Here is a 24,199-nt window from a genome sequence, read left to right as displayed (position 1 = left end):
CCTACAGGCAACAGAGGATACAGAGAATTCATTCACCTCTACCAACTCACCATGTGAAACTGAGCCTGGGCCTGGTGCAACAAGCTGTCTTGCTCTGACTGTGCTATGCTGATGAAGATGCCAAGCTCTGAGTTGAACTGCAGGATGCTGCCTTGCAGGTGGGTAATGAAGTGGCCAAAGCTCCGAATGCAGCAGATCCTCACGACAGACTGCAAGGAAGCAGGAGCAGTCAGCAGCCACCACAGCCACGGCGTGGCCTGAGGCAGAGCCCACCTGCTGCTCACACTTTTGAAAAAGGCAGGAAATGATACTAAATGCCCAGTTCTGATGGATTTTTGTGATCTCCTCTGAAGTCAGAGACTGCAGGAAGGACTACAGCTGGCCAGAAGGTTCAGGGGTGCCAGCAGTCTGGGGCTTCCTCAACCCAAGAAAATCTTAGCAAACATCAGCAGCACCCTGCCACACCTGCTCCATAAACCTCTGCTCAGGCCTCCAGTGCTAGGTAAAGGAACCACGTAACACAACAATCCAGGTCTGGTTTTTTTCAGGATTTACACCAACTCACCTCCTCAATTGCTGAGAAAATGGGCCGATCCTGCTCGAAGTTAAACCTCTTGTGTGCATTTTTCAGAGCGGGGAGATTGCGCAGGGCCACGTCTTCAGGGAGCAGCAGGTTGGCCTTCAGGTCTGGGAGCTCAGCATCACTCAGGATGTCTTTGACTTCATCACACAGGGCCAGCCCTAGAGAGGAGGGACAAGAAGGGGAGCAAAACAACTGATGAGGGGGTTAAGAGGAGAACTGCTTTAAGGCACATGATGATCTGTAATGGTCACGGGCAGAGGTGTTAATAAAACATGATCTGTGATCACCTGCTTAAGGAGGAGCCACAAGACCACCTCAATATAGAGAGCAACTCTCCCAAACAATCTGCCAGGGGACTCTGGGAAATCCCCTCTTTGGAGGGACAGCTTTCCCACCTATGCCAAATGATGAGCAACCCTGTTTAAACTCTGCTTCTCATAAACCATTGGGAACTTCAGGCTCAGCCCTGAAGAGGTACAGAGCACATCATGAGCAGCTGGAGCTCCAAAACTATTTTCCAGGATTACCATGGCAAAATCACAGCCTTACTCCTCCTACTGGCAGTGAATTTCACTCCTGTTGGCCACACATGGATTCTCACATGCTGGTGCCAGTGTTTCAGTATGCTGCCAGCCACATTAATGCATTAATACAGCATTTTGGTGCATGATTTTTGGGGTTTTCCTGTCAGGGCCAGGAGTTGAACCCAATCCTGGAGCGAGGTGAGGGGTTTCTTCCAACTCAGGATGTTCTATGATTACATGATTCTCAAGACCATGGGATAGTATTTAACTGGAACGGTATTTAAACAAAAAAACCCAACACATGCATGTTTTACTTCCTATTTTGCTTATAAAAGCTGCTACTAGGAAATCTCCCTCCCTGGCCTCTCACACACCCTGGGAATCACTGATGACTAGGCTTGGTGAAACATGACAATGCCACTTCTTTCTCCAGTACCTGATTCCTGCAGGTCTGCAGCAGAAGGCAGAAGGTTCAGGAGCACAGACAGCCTGTTCCACAGGCTCTGAGAGCTCTGCAGGAACAGAACACAAAAACAGAATAGAAAATGTCATGACAGATGTACACAACAACTAGGCAGCTTGGGCCTTCCAGCAGCTCACAACCCTCAGAATACTTTATAAAGAGTAAACCTCACCATTAGGCTTAATTCAGCTGGTGAGGGACATAACATCACCCTCTGCCCAGGACTGGGGCCATGGCTGCAACCAGGGAAGCTGACACGACTTTGTAGAGAGCCCTGACACCATCCTCACCTGAGCACACATAATGATGAGGTCTGTGTTTGTCCTCAGCCAGTCCAGGAACACCTTGACAGTAAGCAGCAGCCCTTCATTGGTCACAATCTCCAACTTCTCCTGAAGGGACCGCTCATTTCTGCAGGATTTGTTACTTGAAATGCTTTCTTCGGAGTCAGACACATCATCTGGAAAACAAAGGCAAGCACAAGATGGCAGCTGTCAAACCCCCTGAGATGCCAAGCCCTGCTGGTGTCAGAACAGCACTGGGCTGGTAATAGTTGAGTTGAAATACTAGGTACCCCCACACATCCTCACAAAAGCAAGTCCCTGTCCCCTGTGCTGTTACTGGAGTGTATCACCCCTGTATTTCCTTCTCCTTGGGATAAGAGGGTTAAAATCTCCCTGTTAAGGTCTGACCAATGCCCAACCTCTGCAGCAGCCTCCACGCTGACAGAGTGGGGCAGTGCCAGCACAAGGACCAGAGCAGTTCCTGCAGGGAACAGAGCCCTGAGGCCAACATGCTCCCAGCTTCGAGCCAGGCAAGAGCAGGAAATGGCAGGGCTGTCCTGTGAGTCAGAGAATTTTAAATATTGAACATGTTCTTCACACTCTTCTAACTCTCCAGAGCTGAGGATCTCAAAGCCATTGCCAGTGGAATCACATGTGACACAAGTGACCTGAGGTCAAGATGGGAATCAACCACAGGTTTTGACACAGACCTATCAGCACAGCTATGGGCATTCCACAAACCCTCAGACTCACAAGAAAGGAGGTGATTTATTCAGAACCCACCACTGACAGTGTTACACCATGAAAAAGCAGTTTGGATACAGCACACATGAGGAGAGCTGGAAGCTAAAATGACACAGTGAACTCATTCCATCTCTCATTTTCTACACCTGTAAAGGTATTGTGGCCACACATTCCTGGAGCTGCAACAGTGAGATAACCACTGAGGGGAAGGGTTAAACAGACCAAAGCCCATTTGTTTCTCCCTTTAACCCCCATGTCTTTCATGTGGCCGTGGAGCAGTGCCAGGAGCCAGTCAACACTAACATGATCTAATACTGTGCCTTCAAATGCTGGCCCAGGCAAAGCCTGAACCTTGCCAGTGCTGTAGGCCAGCTGGATTTGGCAGCAGGATGTAGAATGTTTCCTTGCTCCAGGGAAGCTGGGGGGAATGAAAAACAAGACTCAACAGGCCCATGTAGTTTTATGTGAAACACAAACAATTCCCTGTAGTTTATCAGATCTCCCTTTCCAGCTGTTTTTGCCCAGAACATCAGTCAGTTGTGTAAGCTGAGCGGTAATGGAGACATGGCAGCTCCACCTGCTGCACATCTCCAGGGGTTCAGCATGCAACAGTCAGTGAGGCACATCTTGGGGGGGTCACAGAGGGGCCCTCAACACCTCTCACATGCACCTGGGTCACATCTTCCACACAAACTTCTACATGAGCATTGGGCTGATGATCTGTCATCTCACGGACAGCTTCCTGTCCCCCATCTGCCCTTTCACCAGAAGCAATAGTAAGTGTCTGATTAGGTATTTCACAAAGGGAAAAGGGAAGATGCAATTTTTAATATCTGCTGGAATCATCCTCTGGAGCCAAAATGGCTTCACTATAGCAAATTATGCCTGAAAAATTAATTTGCCTTCCACAATGGGTTAAAGCAGTGGAGGATGAGGGAAGAGCAAGTGATCTCATCCACCTGGGTTTGTGCAGAGCGTTTGACACTGTCCTGCACAACATCCTTGTCTCTTAACTGGACAGACATGGATTTGATGGACAGGACACTTAATGGACAAAGACTTGGCTGGATAGTCATGGGTAAAGAGCTGTAGCCAACAACTCAATGTCCAAGTGGAGAGCAGTGACAAGGGGCATCCTCAGGGGCTGGGACCAGCACATTTTAACATCTTTGCTGGTGTCACAGGCAGTGAGATGAAGTGCACCCTCAGCCAGCTTGCTGACAACACTGAGTTGTGTGGGGGGGTCACATGTTGGAGGGGAGGGATAGCACCAGAGGAACAGGCTGGAAATTCCTTCTGGGGTCTGTGCCCACCCCAGAAGGAATAGCAAGGGCAAGGAGAAATGTTGCACCTGTATTGGGGCAACCCCAAGCACAAACACAGGCTGGGGGAGAATGGATGGAGAGCAGCCCTGGGAAAGATGTGGGGGCATGGATTGACAAGAAGCTCAGCAAGCCATGGCAACGTGCACTGGGGCCAGAAGGCCAACACTGCCCTGGGCTCATCCCCAGCAGCGTGGGCAGCGTGTGATAGGGGGGATTCTGCCCCTCTGCTCTGCTGAGACCCTCCCCTGCAGAGCTCCCTCCAGCTCTGGGGTCCCAGCACAGGGAGGACAAGGAGCTGCTGGAGTGAGTCCAGGGGAGGCCACAGAGATGATCCAGGGGCTGCAGCCCCTCTGCTCTGGAGACAGGCTGGGAGAGCTGGGGATGTTCAGATTAGAGAAGTAAAGGCTCCAGGGAGACCTCAGAGCTCCTTCCATTGCCTAAAAGGGCTCCAAGAGAGCTGGTGAGGGACTTTGTAAAAGTCCTGGATGGCACAAGGGGGAATGGCTTTAAACTGAAGGAAAGTAAATTTAGATGTGGTATTAGGAAGAAATTGTTCCCTGTGAGGGTAGTGAAGCTCTGGCACAGGGTGCCAAGAGAAGCTTTGGCTGCCCCATTCCTGAAGGGTTTAAGGCCAGGTTGGATGCAGTTTGGAGCAGCCTAGTGCAAGAAGGATGAAATGACATGGGCTTTAAATTAGGATCCAAACAAACTAGCCTGTGAGCCTGTGATTATCACAGCTGCTCAGCATTTAGCCTGCAGAATAGTAGCTGTTCTGGTAACCCTGGTTGGCCACATGTGTTCCCTTTGCTCAGTGCACATATTCCTGCATGCTGGACAGTAAAAGTAAAGCTCCCTGTCAGGAAATGTCCAACCCACGGCCTGCCCACTACCTGGGCAACCTGATCCTCCAGACCTAGCCAAAGGAGAGCTTGCACCATGGGAAATGGTGAATTTAGCAAGCAGACTGCTATAGTTTGCAGTTTTCTACACATAATTGCAATAACAAGGCCCTTACCTTGCTCTGCCAAGCTGGGCTTCTCCAGATCTCCATTGACACATGGCTTGCTCTCTATGCCATCCTTCAAGGCAGGTGGTTCACTGTTGGGTTTCAGGAGGATGTTGCTGAACGTGGGAGCCAAGCGAAAGCAGCGTTTGGTCTGGAACAGCTGGGTGGACATGGCCTGGAGATTACTGGCTATGCTTGCATCATTAGTGCTCAGGGAAGCTGGCCCATTGACTGCTGGATCCACAGCTTCAGTTTTAGAGATGCCTGGGCCCTTGGAGTCCCCCAGCCCACTGCTATCCACACAGTTTTTTAGGGCCTCTTTGGGCCCACTTTTGCCTTGGCTGCTTCCTTCCTCACTGGGTTCATCCTCCATGTCCTCCAAGTCAGACCGAGATTCTTGGCTGTTCATGTCGGAGTCTGTCTCCACATCAAAAGCAGCTTCTGCTTCCTCATCACTCTTCTCTGAACCACTCTCTGAGCCATCACTGCCCTTGATGGAGCTCTGGCTGGAGTCAGAGTCAAAGCCCTCACTCAGGTCGCTCTCATCCACCTTCTGGGGGTGGCGGCGGCGGCGCAGACAGGACAGACGGGAGTACTTCTTGCTTTTCTTGCAGTCGTTCTTCCGCTGTTCCTCGCTGGGCTGATGATTGGCCAACTCAGCTTCAGCTTCCTTCTCAATTGAGTTCACAGGCTCCCGTGGCTCCTGGTCATCTGCATTTACAGGGAGAACGTAAGTTAAAGTCACAGTGTGTTCCACAGGCAGCCGCTGACCAGTCCAGGGAACCAGGGCTGCAAATGTCAGCCATCACTTCCATCAGTACCTTGCACCATAGAATAAGCAACCCCCAAAGACAGATTCACTTTCTAAAAGCACCTGGGAAGCTGGGATTCCTACTGCTCAAGCTGGGCCACTCTGCTACAAGGCAGCCTCAGTGCTCAAGGCTGTTAAACCAGAATAGAACACAGCTGAATGCTAACTCTCTTCCCCAGCTGTCTGCAGTCAGAGCTGAGTGACTCACTGAGCAGGGCAGGGACATGTGCTCTGTAACTACACTGGCCTGACCCAATCCCTTTCCTGACCAACATGCATGGAGTCTTTCTAGCAGCCCTGGATCACTATGACAGCTTCCAAACCTGCAGAGAAGGGGTCATTCATCGCTGCTTTTACCAGGAATTCCCTCACCCTGCATTCAGTGAGGTATTGCCAATGGACTGTTTGCAGGGGAAAGGTTTAGCAGTTTGAGTCACTGCCCAATAAACCCCCCCAGCAATTCAAGAGCCAGCCTTGCCTCAGCAGAACTGAGGTATGCTGAGAGGGCCTGTCTCCTTCAGCCCCACTCTGCCCCCTTCTGCCTCCCTCAGCCCAGGTGTCTCACCCGAGATCATCCCCTCAGTGGAGGAGGAAAGCAGCCAGTAAACAACAGCAAACAGAGACAGAATAAAATCTCAGACTGGGATAAACAGATGATGAACGAGCTGCCAAGAGATACAGAAAGCAATTCCTTATCAAGAAAGCAACATGTCCATCCTGTGGTGATTCAGACACTCAGAAAGAGCATCCAAGTGGAGACAACTCAGCACATCAATCACCTTTGGGGATTCCAGATCCAAAGTAAAAGATCAATACACCTCAATACACACTACAAAACCCACGCCCAGGGACAAAAGGGGAGAAAGGGGAAAGACAGCCCTGTAGGCAAGCAACCTGGGAGACCCAGGTGCTGCCATCTGTGTTCCCTTACCTGTGCCATCACTCTGAAAGGCTGGGACAGGATTTTCCCCTTCTTCTAGCTCAGCCTGGAGGCGAATATTGACGTGATTTATCAGGTGAGAGAAGAGAGCCAGCGTGAAGGCAATGGCTGCACTGTACTGCTTGGAACCTGCAAGCAGACAGCACAGTGAGATGGAGGAGGTGAGCACTGCACCAGTTCAGACAGCATCCCCAGCCTAACTGCTGCTGGATGCTCACCAGAAAATTTCCAAACAAGCACTGGTTACCTGCCCTCTTGAGGCTGTGAACGCTCATAAGGCAGATGATCACCATGCGAAAGATCAGGAGATCAGGAAGGAAGGAGTAACCACTCTCATACTCTTCTTCATCTTCACTAGTTGAGCTCAGGTTAGGAGGAGAGGGCAGGTAGAATAAGCATAGGTTGAAATCCTCCAACACAGACTGGCAGAGAGACGTCAGCTCAGAATCCAAAGAGCTTAAAAAGAGTGAAATATAAATAAGAATTATTAACTCAAGACTCATGTTCCTGGCATGTCTGCCCAGAAACTGAACCAAAACTGTCCTTTAGCACTAGGCAGGATGAAGCACCAGGGAAGTAAGTGACATTAATCAGATTATGTTTTCATCTTTAAAGCTGCTTAACTAAAGACAAACAATACCTAGAGATGGGTCACCAAAAACCAGATTAGTTTTCCCCTGGGAGCTCAGCAGTGGCCATTAAGATACACAAGGCACTTAAATGCTAAAGGAAGCAAAAGTTCTAGATGCACTGCTCAGTGAAAAGTGTTACACTGCCACACACATAGGAGTCAGTTTTTCTCCTCTCATATCTCTCCTGCAGCCCAGAATATTCCTCCACAGCTATTCAGTCCTTCAAAGGAAGCATCCATGAGACAATCCAATGGGCTATGGGAGCCTCCTAGTTACAAAACAGACCTGCTTGTGAAATTTCCAGCAAAGCCTTTTCAGGGGAAACTGTGCTTGGGAAGTTGAAGTAATTCCCAAATTTTTTATGTTCTAAATACATGTTGAGTGGATATTAGAGGAGCCTTGTAGTTCCACCTCAGTATAAGGCAGTGTTGGAAAGTCAATCCATACTGGGCTGCATGAACAGGAGCAGAGCCAGCAGGTTGAGGATGTGCTCCCCCTTTCCAGCACTCACAAGGTGGCATCTGGAGCACTGTATCTGGTCTTTGGGTCCACAGGACAAAAAGCCACCAAACCAAAACACACTGACAAAGTGGATTTAGTCCAGCAGAGGAACAGAGAATATGATGTATGAGAAGAAGCAAAGAGAATGGAGTTTGTTCACCCTGAAAGACAGAAGGCATGGGGGGGTGTCTTCTGTTTCCAGATGCCAAACAGGTGATTACAGAGGACTGAATAAGACTCTCCTTAGTGGTGCAGAGCAAAAAGAAGAGAAATTATGGGTATACACTACAGAAAAGAAAAATGAGATTAGATGCAAGGAGAAAAAAATTCTATGTTGAAGGTGGTCAAACACTGGAAAGGGGATCAGAAAGGTGTGGGATTTCTGTCATTGGATCCAGTCAAAACTCAGTGTGATGAGACTCTGAGCAAGCTCGTCCGACTTCACATCTGCATCTACTTTCACAGTGAACACTATTTTGGGGAAGTACCAGACCCCCAAAAGGTCCCTTACAACCTAAACCATTCCACAATGAATTTAACAGCAGCTTGTATCTAAGCCCTTTAAAACACCTGTTCTGTTTCAAGCAGTAAGAGGTTTATTTAACATCCCCTGAAAACCTCCCAGCAGAGACAGAGAAAATCCAATTAAAAAATCTAAAAGCCCAAAATCACACAGCTACACAAAGCTTCCCATTTATTCCAACACAATCAGGTTCTGGTGTTTCTTTGAACAAGGTGCTTGGTTACAGACTTCCAAGTGCAGTGAACAGCCCACACAAGTGTGGACAGCAACTCTTTGCTACCCCATCAGCCTGAATACAGCACTTGGCAGGAAAAAGCATCTGATGACTGCATGGGGTAAGCAAACACCAAAGGCACAGCACAGAGACAGCTGCAAGGCACAGAGCTCAGCACATACTCAGGCTGGCTTGATTTAGACAAGTCACCAAGGACTTGTCTAAAGTCCCTTTGGTATTTTAACCCTTTGGTATTTTTAACCCTTTGGTATTTCAGCCTCCCCTGGAAACACAATCTTCATGCTCCATGCATGAATAGTCCAAAGTCTCAGGCCTTTTGGCAGAAAGCCTCAGTACAGGCACTGTTATCCTACAGGAAACCATCCTTTCCAATTCTGAGTGCCTGCTACTGTCAGTTGTCAATAGAAGATAGAATCTAGCATAACCTTACCTGCTCTTTGGCTGCAAAAGACTCTGCAGGTACATGAAGCTCACCAGCAACCTCTTAATGTCTTTTCCTCTAAAAAGATGGAGGAGAAAACACTGTAAAGCAGGTGCCCTATCACAGACATGGGCTGGGCTGACAGAGCTCTATTAACAGCTAAGTCAGGTCTTAACTGAAAAGTCCATTCTGAGGAAACTGGAGAGAAAGAAGACAGTTTATACACTGCCAACTTTCACCAATATGCCCCAACTCCAGGGAAGAGTGAGAAAATCTTTCAATGCAAACTCTACCTCTGGCCAGCATTTAGCTTTTCTCCTGAAATTATGACCCAAGACAACGAGACTGGGATCTAGAGTGGGGCTCTCAAAATTTGGGAGCAGTCACCATGCTGAAATTGCCCATCTACCAGCTCCACTTCCCACAAAGACATTACTCTCAACCCAGAGGATACACTGCAAACTCTCAGCCTGCACCTTTCCTTTTCCTTCCCTTCTTACCGTTTCTTGCTTGGGGACAACTTCCTTGTCTCACATTTCTTCAGCTGATGATACATCTTGGCTGCTTTGTCATACAGCCGCTTCAGGTTCCCATAGGCACCTTCGAAGGACACTTCAGACTGGATGCTAAAGCACCAACACAGGACACAGCCAAAGTTACTTCTCCACAAGGCTGCTCATACTTCAGGGCTTTAACTCACTAGCAAGTTATTCAGGTGAGCACAGGTACCCAGTGCTGCTGTCTGAACATGCTGGGCAACTAAATTCCCACCAATGGCTGCCAACTGCACTTCAGTTGCCTCAGTTTCTTCACCTGCCCTGCTTACACATATTCTCAAATCAGTGCCTTCAAGCCAGGAATTCCATCCAGTTCACACCACAGGGTGCTTCCCTCAGCACCTCCAACCCACTTCCAGCCTGGCTCTCTTTGCTTGGGCAAAGCCCTCCAGGTGCAGCCCTGCACAGGTGATTAGTAACCAGCACAATGGTTTGGGTTGACCAAGGCTCGCTCTCATTACTACCAGTCCTACTCAAGGGCAAACCAAACTCATCTCTTTCCCTTCCACTGAAATTCATTTGCCAAAACCAGTGCCAAGCTCAAAGCAAGGAGGAGAGGATTTGGCACCCACAGCAGCAGTGCATGGCCTCCCTGCTCAGGACATGCAGATCTGCAGGAACTCACCAGCGTAAGTAGCAGTAGGTCGCTTCCACGTTGTAGTACTTGCTCCCTGCCAATGTCCCCAGTTGGTTGAAGGGCATTCCTGTCAGGAAAGAGAGGGGCAATGGAATTTACTTGAATTCTCCAATGGCCCTGGCTAGAAAATAGATCCTTTCCCTTTCACTACATTTCCACACAGGAGGGAAGCCAGGAGACACAAAGAGTAGTAGAGCTGTAGTACAAAGGTCTGGACTACTCAATCCTTCCACCATCCAGGGTCTGTTTTCCATTTTACAGAGCTTTTAGATCCTCTCCACCTTGTGCCAGTCATCTGTGTAAGAGAGAAGAGCAAACAAGGCCTCCTCCTTTGTATTAACAGTGGTGTGGCCTTGACTCCATATTTCCTGACACAGACATCACCTTATCAGCATCTGAGAGCTCTATTGCAGCTCCTGTGGTGCAGAAACTTTTGCCACTTTTATCTGGGACCAGCCTTTCAAACAGTTCAGTGAGAACTCTGCAAAGACAGCATGTAGAAGACAACTGGCTGGAATCACACACTTTAAGGTATGACACACACTCTACTCTAGCACTGATGTGTTCCCAGAAGGAGGCACCTCTGAAGGAGGAAGCAGCACATGAGATTTTTTTTTTCCATGGGTAAAAGGGGAAGGTGACTGACAATGCTCTGCTCCTGGCAATGGAGAGCTGGATCTCTGCTTAGCCCAGAGGTACAGCATCACCAGAGTCAGAGAAGTCTGAGCTTCTCAGAGGTTCTCACATGAGTATGGTGAGGTCACTGGCAAAGAACACCCTGGCTTTAACTCCTCTGTTTGGCTTGCCAGCAAAAGAAAAATCACCTGAAAACCTCCCAGCAGAGACAGAGAAAATCAAATTAAAAAATCTAAAATCCCAGCAAAATAAGTTCTAGAAGGAAGCAACTTTAACCAGAGGATAAAACCAATCCTCTCTCAGCTGCAGGTATAAACCTAACCAGTGTAGCACTACACTGTTCTTATGTTGCAGCAACATGATTTTAACAACTATAAATTCATGGGAAGTCACTCACCAACTTGTGGTGCAACAGAAAGGGCTTGATAGTAAAATCGCTCGGCCAGCAGCTCCGTGTCCACACCTGCCAGCTCATTCTGATAGCGAGCTGAAAGGAAACCACACAGCATGCATCACAAACCCAAAGGCAGCATCTGCTGCAGAGCAGCACAGCTTCCCTATTAACAATACCACAAAACTTGAAATACTGGCCAAGTGAACAAATCCACCAAAGAACTGCTCTTGGCAAACACTGAAACACACAGGGTTTGCCAGGCCTGTCTGAACCACTTTTCTTTCACCTGCTCACACCACAACTCCTGCCCTTTCCAGCCAAGGGCAGAGCCTGCCACTCTTGCAGCATCACATGAACAAAAGGAAAATGTTCTTCTGCTCCATGTGTTAAGTGCTGAGTCATGTATCCTTGAAGTAACTCAGAGTTGTGTTCCATTTCCCTGTACTTCAGACTATATTCTAGAACAGCAGAATGTGAAATCAAGTCAGCTGACTTAATAAAATACCTGACTATGGCTAGACTGAACTTTATTCATTTATTTTCTCCCTCTTTTTTTCTTTTTTTTTGACAAATGTAGGTATTTTGGAAATCTTAGGTGACAGCACCGTTAAAAGGTAGGTACATTTCTCTCCCACCACTGAGGTTAAGTCATTCCTACTACCCCCTCAAGACATTTATTTGCAATGCCATTCTTAGGCTGATTCATATGCAACACTAATGCCAAACAGCCTTCACCAGCTTGGAGGCAGCAGCATCAGACACATGTACCTGCACCACACTTCCAAGAGCTGCTCTCCACACAGCTGCTTTCTCCCTGCCTTTACTCCCACATGTTCACTATCAAGCTGACACACTTACCACACACTTCAGGAGGTCGTGACTGCGGGACAGTCATGCCTGCTATAAAAAGGATGCCATACAGCCAAGCACAATGACACTGGGGCTTTGCAGAGGCAAAACTCTGGACTGATGCACAATATTGCCTAAATCTGATTTTCAGTCCCACTGGTGCTGATGGAAGTGGCTTTGTAAGTCCCAGCCAAGCAGTCTGAACTGAACTCTCTTTGATCCCTCATACTGACAAAACAATGTAAATAAAAGCAAAGGCTTCCACTCTGACAGCCATGGCTACAGCAGCTTAGCAGCAGTGAATTCCTCATCTACCTGACCAAATACAAAGATCCTGCAACATGCAGCAGTTCAGCCATGAGGATTTCAGCTTATCCCAGTCTGTGACAAAGGTGCCAGGAAACAGAATCTGCAAATAACCTTGGCTGGTGCCCAACAGCAACAGCCTCACATGGTGGATACAGGCAGCATCTTTTTGCCATTTTTAAGGCTGCCCTGAGAGGCAATGCTGTCCTTACCTAGATCTCCCAGATAAACCAGACATCGGTGACAGGCCATCTGTGCCCACTCCATCTCCTTCTCTGACGCAGACACGGGTTTCTTGCAGCCTACAAGCAAACACAGAATCACTCAGAGCACTGGGTGGAGGCTGCTGATTAGACACCAAAGCCACCCATGCCTCTGCCCAAGACACCCAAAGCAAATCCCCCATGGTCAGACCTCACTGCCAGCTGTGCCATCTTGCAGAGCAGCACTGGATCACTCTTGTCAAAATGTGGAAAATAAATGCAGAAAAGTACTTCCAGACTCTGCTGTTCATCCACTCCCCCCTGGATTCCCTTGTGATGGGGCACACCACCAACAGTCACTGAAATAAATGACTGTCACCATGTCTATAAGCTCTGCCACAGAGACCTGGCTCCATCTGCCCTCACGTGAGAGGACAAAGGCCAATTCCTGTCTATATAATTGTGTGATCACATTAACACAGCACTGAACACAAGTTATACTTGTTCAGAATTCATTAGCATGGCTAATGAGGCCTTCATGGGAGCAGGCACACACCCCTGGAAGCCAGAACAAACTCTGAGCACTGGCACTGGGCACCAACACACAATGGGGACAGACCCTCTCCAGCAATGAAAACAGAAACAAACTCATTGTCTCAGGACCAAGATGTAGACTTAGTACTGACCAGCCAAAAAGGGAAGAAGTTAAACAAGGAAAAACTAGGACAGAAATCTGTGCTGTAGGCAGGGCAGGCAGAGTCAGTTAGGGAGAACTGCCTCTGGACAACAATGCCTTTGCAGTGGGTTCAGAAGGGCAACTGAGCTGTTGACAGGGCTGGAAGGCACAGCCTGGGAAGAGAGGCCACAGACTTCAGGCTTGTCCAAGTTGGAGAAAAGGAGGCTGGGGGATACCTCATTGCTCTCTGCAGCTTCCTGAGGAGGGGAATGTGATGGTCTCCTAAAGGCATCCAGTGATAGGACACATGGAAATGGTTCAAAGATGCATCAAAGGAGGTTTAGATTGGACACGAGGAAGTCTCTCCTTACTGGAGGGTGGCCACACCCTGGAATGGGTTTCCTAGAGAGCTGGTCAATGCCCCAGACCTGTCAGTGTTTAAGAGGCATTTGGACAATGTCCTTGACAACATGTTTTGACTCCTGGTCAGCCCTGAATTGCTCAGGCAGTTGGACTGGACAATCATAGGTCCCTTCCCACTGAAATAATCTTGTCTATTCTATACTAAACTTATAAAAAAAGAGCAATTCAGGCAGTGGAAAGTGTCAAGAGCAACAGAGGAAGGCTGCAGCCAGCTGATCTGAACTAACTGAAGTCATCAAATGTGACTCAGCTCCTGGGCAGAGCACATCCAGGCCACAGCTCAGCCAGAGACCAGGAGGCAAAGGCTGCTGTGCCTGCACCTCCCCTCCAGAGAGCACCCACTGCTGCTGGGCCACCAGGCTGGCCTCAGTCCTCTTGCTGCCAAGGACTCACACCTTCTGGAAGAGACAGCTCCCTCAAGCAGGAATCCCAAAGAAGATTTTGAAGACCAATCCAGTCTACACTCTGCTTCCCTCCTGACTGAAGCTAAAAGGGTGGACATGAAATCTGGAGGCTGCAGTGACCAGTGAGGAGCTGTTCCCACTTACCAGCAGGTGTTGTACAAGCCACACTGTTCAAACACACAGCCTTCATTCTGTGACCACATACACTGCTGAACTCACCCTCCCTTTTTTGGCTCTGAATCCTCTTGCTCCCAATTCACATAACCATAAAGCTGTGCCCACCCCCATGTGTGGTTTATATGAGATCCTTTCAGATCTTTTCTGGATAGGCAAAAGTTACATCTCTACTCTCCAGTTACCTGATCACCTGCAGCATCCTTTTAAATGAAGGGCCCAAACACACCAGGAAACCTGAACAAGGGGAGCCTTTCATATGCAATCACCCCTCAGGGTATAAACCCACCTGGAATGTGCATATTGAGGATTTATTAATGCTGCAGTACTGAGATACATTTCTAAAAGCAACACTTGCCAAGAACATCTGCCTTCTACACTAACATTTTGAAGCCAATAGTGATACCATCATTTCTCAGAACTAAGAGTAGGATCCCAACAAGTTAAACCTTCTTTTACTGAAGACACACTAACTGCCCTTAGCCAGGTGCTGCTGCCCTATCACCTGCCAACTTTAAGCACATCAGTTAAACCTTTGCTAATACAGCTCACAAAACAAAGGCTCCATTTCTCACCTGGACACCCCCACAACAGAAACATGTACCCTGAGGCCACTGAGTACAACCCTAGGCAAATGAGAACAGACCATTGCAAGACAATCTAGGATGTGAGTGCACAGGCAGTGTTGATCTGTTTCAGGACTGTAAATACTCTTATTCTTCCTCCTCTAACAGATACAACACCTCAGATTTCCTTGCACCTAAGGCCATGCAGAGGTCACAGGGCCAGCTAACATGAACTATGTGCTCTCAGTCCAAGATTCAGAAGCCACACAGTGAAGAGAGCACAGACAGAAGAGGCACCAAAAGAGGAAGAGTCTTTCATCTAGTGAATAGGATGTACTGACAGAAATCTGTTGATTTCAATAACCTATTCCCCTGTTTGACTGCTTTAACTAAGCTTTTAAAACATTCTATTCAGCCAGCAGTGCTCTTCAGTTTTCCATAACAATCTGCCATCACCAGATACTTTTACTAAACTTTCACACTGTTTTCTTTCTATTAGAAACCCTTTTTCCTTCCCTAATTTAGTATTATTAGAAAAAAAGTGCCATGGAAAAGAAAGCACGACAGTCTGTTCTAAACAGAGACCTTGCTAATCAGGGGAAAAAAACAATTTCCCTTGAATGCTGAAACAAAGATGGACTAGTGCAAGGGGAAGTCACCTGTGGGGGATTCAGCCTTGCCCATGAACCAAACACCTTGAGCACAAACCTATCAGAGGGTCTGTCACGTGTGTCCAGTCGATGCAGCACTGCAACTCCAGCTGGTAATGGGACTGGATGTAGAGCAGGAGGTGCTGGTAGAATCCTATGCCAGCCACCAGGTGAGTCCTGTACGCACACTCCAGGGTGCTGCGGCTGTGGATGTGCTGGGAGAGGAAAAGGAGCACGTTAATGCAGCCCGGGGCACAGTTTAGGCTTAGCTGTACTGAGTGTGAAGCAAGACAGTGGTAGCTCAGCTGTAACTGGTTTTGCACAGCTCTGTACCTCCTCCTGCTCAACAGTGCACCCCCTAGTAGTATTTACTAAGGGTCAGCGTCAAGGAGAAATACTTGTGAAAACAAATCAACAACATCAAAGTATCAAGTTAGAGCACCTTAAATGCACCCAGACCCCTGGAAAGCCAGGAGAGCTCATGGCATTAGAGAGAACTGAGGATCTTCCAGTGATCAAATCTTATAAAAACAATCAGCACTGATAAAGCCTCTTAAAACAATCACTCTCCCTGAAGAGATCTGTCTTATGAAGAGGAGAACACAAAAAATAAGCAAATTCTCTTGAAATGCTCTCTGCAATGGGAGGTCTCTCAACTGCCCACTGCCAGACAAAAGCATAGGGCAGGTGCTCTGGAATTTGAGAGTGCCCAGCTCCCCACCCTGGGCTCAGACCACAGCTTCTTCAAGCAAATGAAGCTTTAAACTTTGCCTTATCCACTGCACAGCTAGAGACCTTCTCATGCCAGAGCCATAGATACCTGCCTTTTTATTTGTTTTAATGAGCTGGATAACTTCATAGTAAACCTTTCTCCAGAGCAGTTCTTCTGCTTTTCTTCCATAATCCACTGGATGCAGGAACATCAGCTTCACGCACAGCTCCCGCAGCCTGGGACAGAGAGCAGAGCATTCTCAGTGAGCTCCTGCAGCCTCAAACACAGCTGCCACTACAGAAGCACAGAAGAGGAAAATCTGAATCCATTACAATCCTGAGCCAGGCCATCTGGTGATGGTACAGCCTGGCTCACTCCCACACGAGCACCAGGAAAAGCCACATACTTAAAGCAGTGCCCTCTGGGCTCAGCTGGCCATCAGTGACTTCCTGAAGTGCAATAATGACAAGAATTGGCTTGACAGCTTAAAAAATTAGTACAAATAATCCTCCTTGCTCAGCAACCCCAACCCCTGATAAAAGATTTTACACACATGTAAGAAACTTCTGCCCCACAGTTTTTATTACAAGGAAAGAATTGGCCAGCACAAAGACAATTTATTTGTATCAATGATACCCAGGAAAGCCATGGATTGCATTGCTCAAATACAGGTCTGAAACCCAGCTTCTGCTTCCAAAACCTGGAAGGATCCCAGGTCAACAGGTGCACTACAAACCAAACATTAAAACTACAGATTCAACAGCTCCACGTGTTGCTTCACAGGGGTTTTCCCCAGCCAAACACAAAACACAAGCATGCTGCCCAACTTACTTGTTCCTCAAGCTGATGTTCTCTGGCTTGAACACATCCTGATAAGCTGCCTTATTGCCAAGGATGAGATCCAGCCGGTGCACGGCCTCAACCACTGCCCTGCAAGAGAACACAGAACCAAGAGTTTCAGGAGAGATGGTCACCTGGGATCACTGAAGATCAGGTGTCTGCAAAGAACCACTGTTAGTGGCCTGTTTAGTTCCACTGTCAGCACACTGCCCTGTAGCACTACACCACAGTCACTAATCTCCTTTTTGCACCCTACTTGAAGAACGTTATGGAACACAGAAAAAAGCAGAGTTACACACATTACAGGCATTTTTCTGCAGAACAGTGGTTTAATCACCACTTACCACTGCCTGTCTGATTAAATATGTCAACTACTTCTACAGCAGCAAAATCAGAAATATCTCTGGACACACTGGCAACCTCAGCAATTAAACCTGCTATACCTACACTCAGATGAATTTAAATGTCTTAAACTCTGTGATTAAAAAAAAAAAAAGATTGAATTCTAAAAACTACTGTTTTGATGGGATAAGTTTTAATGGTGTAAGATTCAAACCTCAACCAACTCCTGTTTTCTTACCAATCTGCCTACAAAAGAATGCAACACAAGTCTCTCATTTGCCAGAACTTCCTCATCTTCGTTACAGGGATTCACTGGTTGAACCCCTAAAGTTCCCTCAGTGACAGGTAACAGATACTCAAACCCAGTCTAAAAGAGGAAATTTGTTCCAAGGTTTTCTCCCCTGAAAGCCAGTCAAAAGACAGAGCAAGCAACCTCCAAACCTCTGAGCCATGCAAAAAAGTACTTTGGTGAATCATTGCCCAAGACCCTCCTCCTGGAGGAAGAACCCCACACTGTGTGTAAATCTCAAGCACTCAAAAGTTTGTAGCTGTGAACAAATCACACCACAATTCTGAACTCTGCAGTGAAACAAACTTTCAGCTCCATTAGTGCTGAAGCTCATCAATAGCTCAGGGACAGCTCGATAAAGCACAATAACTGTCAACCCTTCCCACACAAGAGGTCACCTCCAGCCTCTTCCTTTACTCTGCCTGTATCTGAGGTCACCAAACTCACTCCTGAAGTTAAGTTTCCCCAGATCTTCCTTAAGCAGTACACCTCCCAAGCCATCAGCTACCAAACCCCTGTGGTCCTTGTTCTCCCCCTCAGCTTCATGTCTACCCCACCCATTGTCACTCCTCACTTGCTCCAATTCCTGTCCCACCAAGAGCTGTTGGAGCAAGGAGATGAAGACAATCACGAAGTACTGTGAACACAAAAGAAGGCAGGACCAGAGCAAACTCCTGCCAAGCAGAGCAGAGAGGTGCTGCAGCCAGTCTGCACCACCTCCCAAAATCCCCATCACCTGCAGGCTGGAACTCCCCCATCACACTCACAGCACCACACAGTGACTGAGCCTGCTACTCCTGCCCTGATGGTGGACAAATGGAGCACAGGGCACCCCAAACCAAAGCCTGCAAGCCCATGTTCTGGGAGGCTCAAACCACCACCACTTCCTTGAAAACTAAGATGTTACTGCAAAGTAACCAACAGTTTCCTATGCCAGCACCTTCCCAGCAAGGCAAATCTCTCTTTGCAAATTCACTACACCCAAAGGAATCTCCCTGAAAAAAGCCCCAGGACATTTCAGAGTCACAGAGAAAATGTCCCATCTCCTGCTATGCCACAGAAAGCCTCTCACTCAAGGTAAAGAAATCTCACTTGTTTCCAGGAACAATAGAAACTGACAGGAAAAGGGAAGTGTGGGGAATAGAAGCATCTCATGCAATGCCTTGGGAGAGCAGAACACCATAGATTCGAATCAACTTCTTACTGAATAATCATGAAGAAAATCAAGGAGATAGTAAGAATCACACAAAAAATCCTGTTACATTCTTGACATCCAGCCCCTCCTGCTCACTGCCCTCTTTCTCACATGGCCTGAAGGGGGTCTGCAAACTCTGACAGCCTCATATCCTCATAGCAAGGAAAGAATCAAGCAAAATACATTTTTGTTTGCAGGTAACAGGCACTGAGTGTGCAGCATCCATGCAAGCTCATATTGGGGTTGGGACAATCCTAAAAGCCCCCCAGTTTAGCTTCCCAACAACAGAACCCCACAAAGCACAGGCAATGCACATCTCCTTACTGCAGCCTGGGACTGCTGTCCTAGCTGTGGCTCTCAAAGTCCCTTCCAGCACACCAGGAGCTGACTGGCTTCCTCTGCAAAAGGTGGCCAGAGGAAAGAGGAACTGCTGGTTCATTTGATTCCCAGAGAGAACTACAGGAAAACTACAATCATTGATTCCTGACATAGGCAGTAAAGCAGCTGTAAAATAACATTCTGTGAGCAACAAATCTCAGCTGTGTGCGTCTGAAACAAGTGCACGTGTCCATGACATCCAATGTGGGAAATGATCCCAGTGGCCTGCCAAATGAGAAGTACAGAAAAGTTTCCCTCTGGGGACAGAAGGATATCACCTTCCCCTCAAGGTGGTCCAGAGGGCATCTGCCACACAACCTAATTTTCTACAACAGCCCATGGATGGGCACATGCACACACTTGGTATTTCTGCTGTTCTTTCAGTGTTTGTAAAGAAACAGAGCTCATGATCAGAGAGCAGCAAGGCTGTGTGGTTCATCACCCCTAAGGGAGCCCCAGCTGAAACACTCCTTGTCCACTTCCACACAGGCCCTATGGTGCTGCTGAAAGAGAAGGAGGCAGGAGTAAAGCAGTATCTGTGACAGCTGGCAATTCCCTGCCAGGATCCCACATCTGTGGTGCTGAGGAAAGAGAGCTTGATGAGGACAAAAGGGACAGGAGCCAGCCTCTCTCCAGAAACACTGGGAAACACCAACACAGGTGCTGTGGACCATACACTGCTGGAAATGCACTTTAGCATCTGTGCCCTCACAGGCCAAGACCACGGGTTGAACTTTCCTTTGCAGTTAAGAGCATAAATCCTGTCCCAGGACCTATTTTTCTACCTGCTGTGTTTAAACACTGTTTTCAGACAGCAAATCAGAGCCAGAAAGGAGCCACATCAGATGCCAGTCTATTAAAAGAAACAAATACAGCACATGGTGCCAAGCAGGGTGGAAACAGGCCAATGCCAAGTCCTCTTGGCCCATGCAGACACTGATCTGTCCCTTTTCCTACATGTGATTAACAGTCTGGGATGGAGCAGGACAGCAGGGACAATTATTTGTCCCCTCTGTTTCTTTATTTAGGACATCACTAAGAACCATAGTGTCTGAGGAGTAAGACATTATTAAGAGAAAAGACCTGCAAGCCATTTAGCCCTGCTCTGGCATGTGTCAGTCCACAAATCACACTGCCTGGAACAGGCTCCACACAGGAACAGCAGCACTGAGTCCATGAGCTAATGGTTACCCAGAAGCCTGCAAAATAAACCTGGTCACCTTCCTCTACAATAAGCATTGTAAAAGCACACCCATGATAATGCAGCTGCCGCATTCCAAGGTGAAACTATCTAGGAAGACTTGGAAAAGATCAAAGAGTACCCTGTGAGCAGCAATGGGCACCCTCATTTCTTAAAGGACACTCCAAGGACCTTGGAGACCCGAGCTCAGCTCCCACAAGCTGACAACAGGCTGATCCCATGGGATCACAGTTTAGAGCTGGGACTGTGGCATTCACACATCTGTGACTCAAAGGCGCCACTTAGTGTGACAGTCATGAGCTCTCAGGCCACAGTCAGCACACAACGGGCTGCTTGGAGGGCAGGAAACTCCCACTTCAGGCTGAAACAGAGAAGAACTGACAGGAGACTGTTAAGGTGGGAGCCTGCTCAGAGAACTGTCAGCTACAGAGATGGAAATTTGTGGCCACTGCAGGTACTATAAATCCTGTGCTAAAATCACACTGCTTCCTCCCCGCTAAAGAAGAGCTGTCCCTGCAGGAGGAGGGTGGTTCTTTTTCTGCTGTAAAAACGCTCTAGAGCAACCACACATCTTTTTCTTTTACAAATATTCAAACAGAAAACAACCCCTCCCTTGCAAAGATGACAATCCCTCATCTGCCAGCTGCAGCAGAACCTGAGGTTCCACCTGACAGATGAGCTGAGCAGCACCAGGAAAACAAAGCAGAACAGGTCTCGAACACGACAAGGATGTTTTCAACAAAACACGTTCTGTTTGCAGGCAGAAGCACACACATCCTGCACATCCTCTCCAGGCCTGTCCCACGCTCCCTGGGCAGGCATGGCGCTCTGCTGCTCCAGCTCAGCCTCCAGCTGACGTGGTGGAGATCACTGCAGGTGTCTCAGGGTGACAGCAGCACACACAGAGCTGCCCAGCCCAAGGTGCTCCAGGCAGGATCATGCAGACCAAATCTTCATCGCGTTGAGCCCCACTTCTGATCTCACACCACGAAAAGCAACCCACTGAACCTCCGAAGTGCAGCAACGTGCTTGCACTGAGCATATTGTGGAAACAGATAAACAACCACCAACCAAACCTGCAGTTCCTGGTGGGGATTCCTGGGCACAGATCCTGCCAGTGCCCCGGCAGGAGGCAAAACCCTGCCCTGCTCTAGGAGGGCAGTGAGGCCCCACGAGGTGCAAGGACATAGCCAATGTCATCAAGACAAAAAGAAATGGAAAATTCATCTCTTGTCTCCATCACTTTGGTCATCTTTGAGACCCAGAGCTGCTGCTAGAACTCCTGTGGATCTGTTGTACTGACAGGGAACCTGAGCCAGAAGGGAACAATTTCTGGGCTGTCCTCACAAAACAAGTCAGGAGCAGAGGGGGCCTGAGCTCACCAAGGCCAGTGGGAGTGCCCCAGTCCTGTTCTCTGATGCCATTTCCAACGGTGTGGAAATGTGGGACCAGAGTCCCAGGGAGTGCTTAACTGGAAAGATCTGCAGCTGTCCTGCCATCCACACAGCAGGAAAGTGCCCTGGCTCACACTCCTGCTCATCACACTCTCTTCTCCAGCACTTCTCACGTAATCCCTGCCTACTGCCAAAGCCAGGGACACCCTCTCCAACCCCCCTCTCCCTGGATGACCCCACACCTCATCCTTATCCCATTGTATCCCAACAACTCCTTTCCACTCAGCCCCCATCATTCTCCCTGAATCCCACAGAACTCCTTTTTCCACCTCCCATGTCCTTACTCATCATCCTGGGTGTCCCCTTACCCCTGACCCCCTTCCTGCTCTCCCACCTATCTCCTTCCCCAATCTCTCCATTCTCCCATCTTGCCTGGTTCTCCAACAGTCCCTTGGTCTGATTCATCTGCCCTGGAGCCACCAGACTCCTTTTCCCCAGTGGAACCCCTCCATGTATTGCTTATCCCCTCTGGATCTCATACAACTCCCTTCACCACATTCCCTTTCCCTGGTCTTCCCTAAACCTCCTCCTTCTCCTCTCCCTTTGCACTGCATCCTTTCCCTGCATTTCCCCACAACTTCACTTCAATCTTCCCTAAATTCCATCATCTCCTTTCCCCATCTTCTCTGAACATCCCTCCAATCCCCTCTGCCCTCGTTCCTCGAGTCTCCCCTGAATTCAAGAGCCCCCCACCCCGTCCATCCCTGCTGTTACCTCAATTCCACCATCTCCTTCCCCAGTCCTCCGAATCCTTCCCTGACAACTCCCCCATCTCTTTTCCTTCCATCTTCCCTGCATCCCGACAACTCCTTCACCTGGTCCTCCCCAGCCTCGCCCAACCTCTCCCGCCCCAATCCCCTTCCCTCCCGTCACCCCCGGACCCTGCCCAGCCCCATTCTCCCTCTGTTCTCCTCGGGCACCCCCTGTTACCCTCCCTCCCCAGATCCTTGCCCATCCCTCTGAGTAGCCCCCGACCCCCTCCGCGCTGGCCCTCCCCGGCCTCATCTGGAGCCGCCCCGGCCCCTTCTCCACACCGGCTCCTTCCAGCGTCCCCCTGCTCGGCCACTCCATCCCCTCTGGCCCCTCCGGCCCCTCTCCTCACCGGTACAGCCGCTTGGTGTGCAGCACCTTGGCCTCCGGCTCGCCGCTCTCGCCGGCGGCCCCGCCACCCTGGCTCATGGCGCCCGCGGCGGGCCCGGCCCGGCCCCGCGGCCCCTCAGCACCGCCCGCGCCGGCGTCGCCGCCGCCCCCGGGCCCGCTCGGCCGCCATGGCTGCCCCCTGTCCCTCGCTGCTCTCGCGAGATTTCCCGCGGCTGCGCGGCGCCGGACGGGCAGGGCGGCGGCGGGGGCGACCTCGCCTCGCGAGAACCGAGCCGCGCGAGAGGCCCGCACTTAGTGCTGGCAACATGGCGGCGGCCGCCTCAGCCCGCCGGGCCGAGGGGCAGGGCGGGCCCGGCGGGCCGGGGTCCCCCTGCCCGGGTCGAGGGCTGGAGCAGAGCCCCCCCCCCGTGGCTGTGGGGCGGGGAGCGGGGGGAACGGCGCAGGAGTCCCTCCCTGCTCTGGGATCCCGCTGTGCCGGGGGTCCCGAGGGACCGGCGGGTCCTGTGGGGCCGCGGCTCCCCCGATGGTGTCTGCAAGCTGAGCCTTCTCACCTTTTGTAAACATAACTATGCCGTCACGTAGCTTTTGTAATAAAAGTTGCTCAATAAAATAAAAATACTTGGTATTTCAAGCATTGTGTTAGGTTACGCTACATAAATATTCTTTAGGTGGGTGGGGATGTGCATTAGACGAGTTAATGTAAATTTTACCGTATAAAAGATGTAACTTCGTGTTACCCTTGGTGCGCTTGATTTGTGGAAAACTCCACCTCGCACTCTGGGAGAATAAACAAGGACTGACTTCTCTGTCTCCTTTTTAAGCTGTGTGTGTGTGTTTAGAGAGCTCTTTAACGTGGCACCCCAGAACGGCCCGCGCAGGGGTCCGGGGGTCCGGGCCTGCCACGGGCCGCAGCGCCGGGCTCACCCCGTCCCCTCCGCCGAGCCCCCGGGGCCGCGGCCGGGCTGGGACGGGCGCAGCGCCCGCCCCTCCGCCCGCCCCACCTGAGCCGGTTCGGCAGGTTTGAGGCGGAGAGGCGGCCGGGAGAGCGCTGGAATCCCGCAGGGTCCCGCAGAGCTGCCCCATGGCCCCCCGCCTGTGCCCGAGTGAGTGCTGCAGCCAGGGGAGGTGCTGCCACGGGGGAAGCGGGGCTGGGGGCTGCGACAGGGGCTGGGGTCCGGGATCGGGCGCTGGAGGTGCGGGAGGCCCAGGGAGCTGTTCCA

General features: G+C 49.6%; 1 protein-coding gene across 2 annotated transcripts in view; it reads right to left on the bottom strand.

The window, feature by feature from the left end:
* SMG5 (SMG5 nonsense mediated mRNA decay factor) overlaps positions 1 to 23,148 on the bottom strand; it is a 30,569-nt gene extending 7,421 nt beyond the window's left edge. Inside the window, exons 1-16 of one of the 2 annotated variants that reach the window (XM_041464865.1) lie at positions 22,981 to 23,148; positions 17,011 to 17,109; positions 16,292 to 16,415; positions 15,526 to 15,682; positions 12,584 to 12,673; positions 11,220 to 11,309; positions 10,175 to 10,253; positions 9,493 to 9,618; positions 9,002 to 9,070; positions 6,928 to 7,136; positions 6,672 to 6,809; positions 4,939 to 5,640; positions 1,861 to 2,030; positions 1,544 to 1,619; positions 566 to 741; positions 51 to 209 (exon numbers count right to left, since the gene is read on the bottom strand). In XM_041464865.1, the coding sequence (XP_041320799.1) occupies positions 51 to 209; positions 566 to 741; positions 1,544 to 1,619; positions 1,861 to 2,030; positions 4,939 to 5,640; positions 6,672 to 6,809; positions 6,928 to 7,136; positions 9,002 to 9,070; positions 9,493 to 9,618; positions 10,175 to 10,253; positions 11,220 to 11,309; positions 12,584 to 12,673; positions 15,526 to 15,682; positions 16,292 to 16,415; positions 17,011 to 17,109; positions 22,981 to 23,057 (2,541 nt within the window). In that variant the 5' untranslated portion in view covers positions 23,058 to 23,148. The remainder of the gene's footprint in view (positions 1 to 50; positions 210 to 565; positions 742 to 1,543; positions 1,620 to 1,860; positions 2,031 to 4,938; positions 5,641 to 6,671; positions 6,810 to 6,927; positions 7,137 to 9,001; positions 9,071 to 9,492; positions 9,619 to 10,174; positions 10,254 to 11,219; positions 11,310 to 12,583; positions 12,674 to 15,525; positions 15,683 to 16,291; positions 16,416 to 17,010; positions 17,110 to 22,980) is intronic. The other variant, XM_041464866.1, reaches the window with a different exon arrangement.
* Between the last annotated feature and the right edge of the window lie 1,051 nt (positions 23,149 to 24,199).

This window comes from Pyrgilauda ruficollis, unplaced genomic scaffold, assembly GCF_017590135.1.
Source record: "Pyrgilauda ruficollis isolate IOZ18807 unplaced genomic scaffold, ASM1759013v1 scaffold185, whole genome shotgun sequence".
In the NCBI taxonomy this organism is placed as follows: domain Eukaryota; kingdom Metazoa; phylum Chordata; class Aves; order Passeriformes; family Passeridae; genus Pyrgilauda; species Pyrgilauda ruficollis.
The sequence above is the reverse complement of the archived record's forward strand: the minus strand, read 5'-3'. Positions and strand labels throughout refer to the sequence as shown.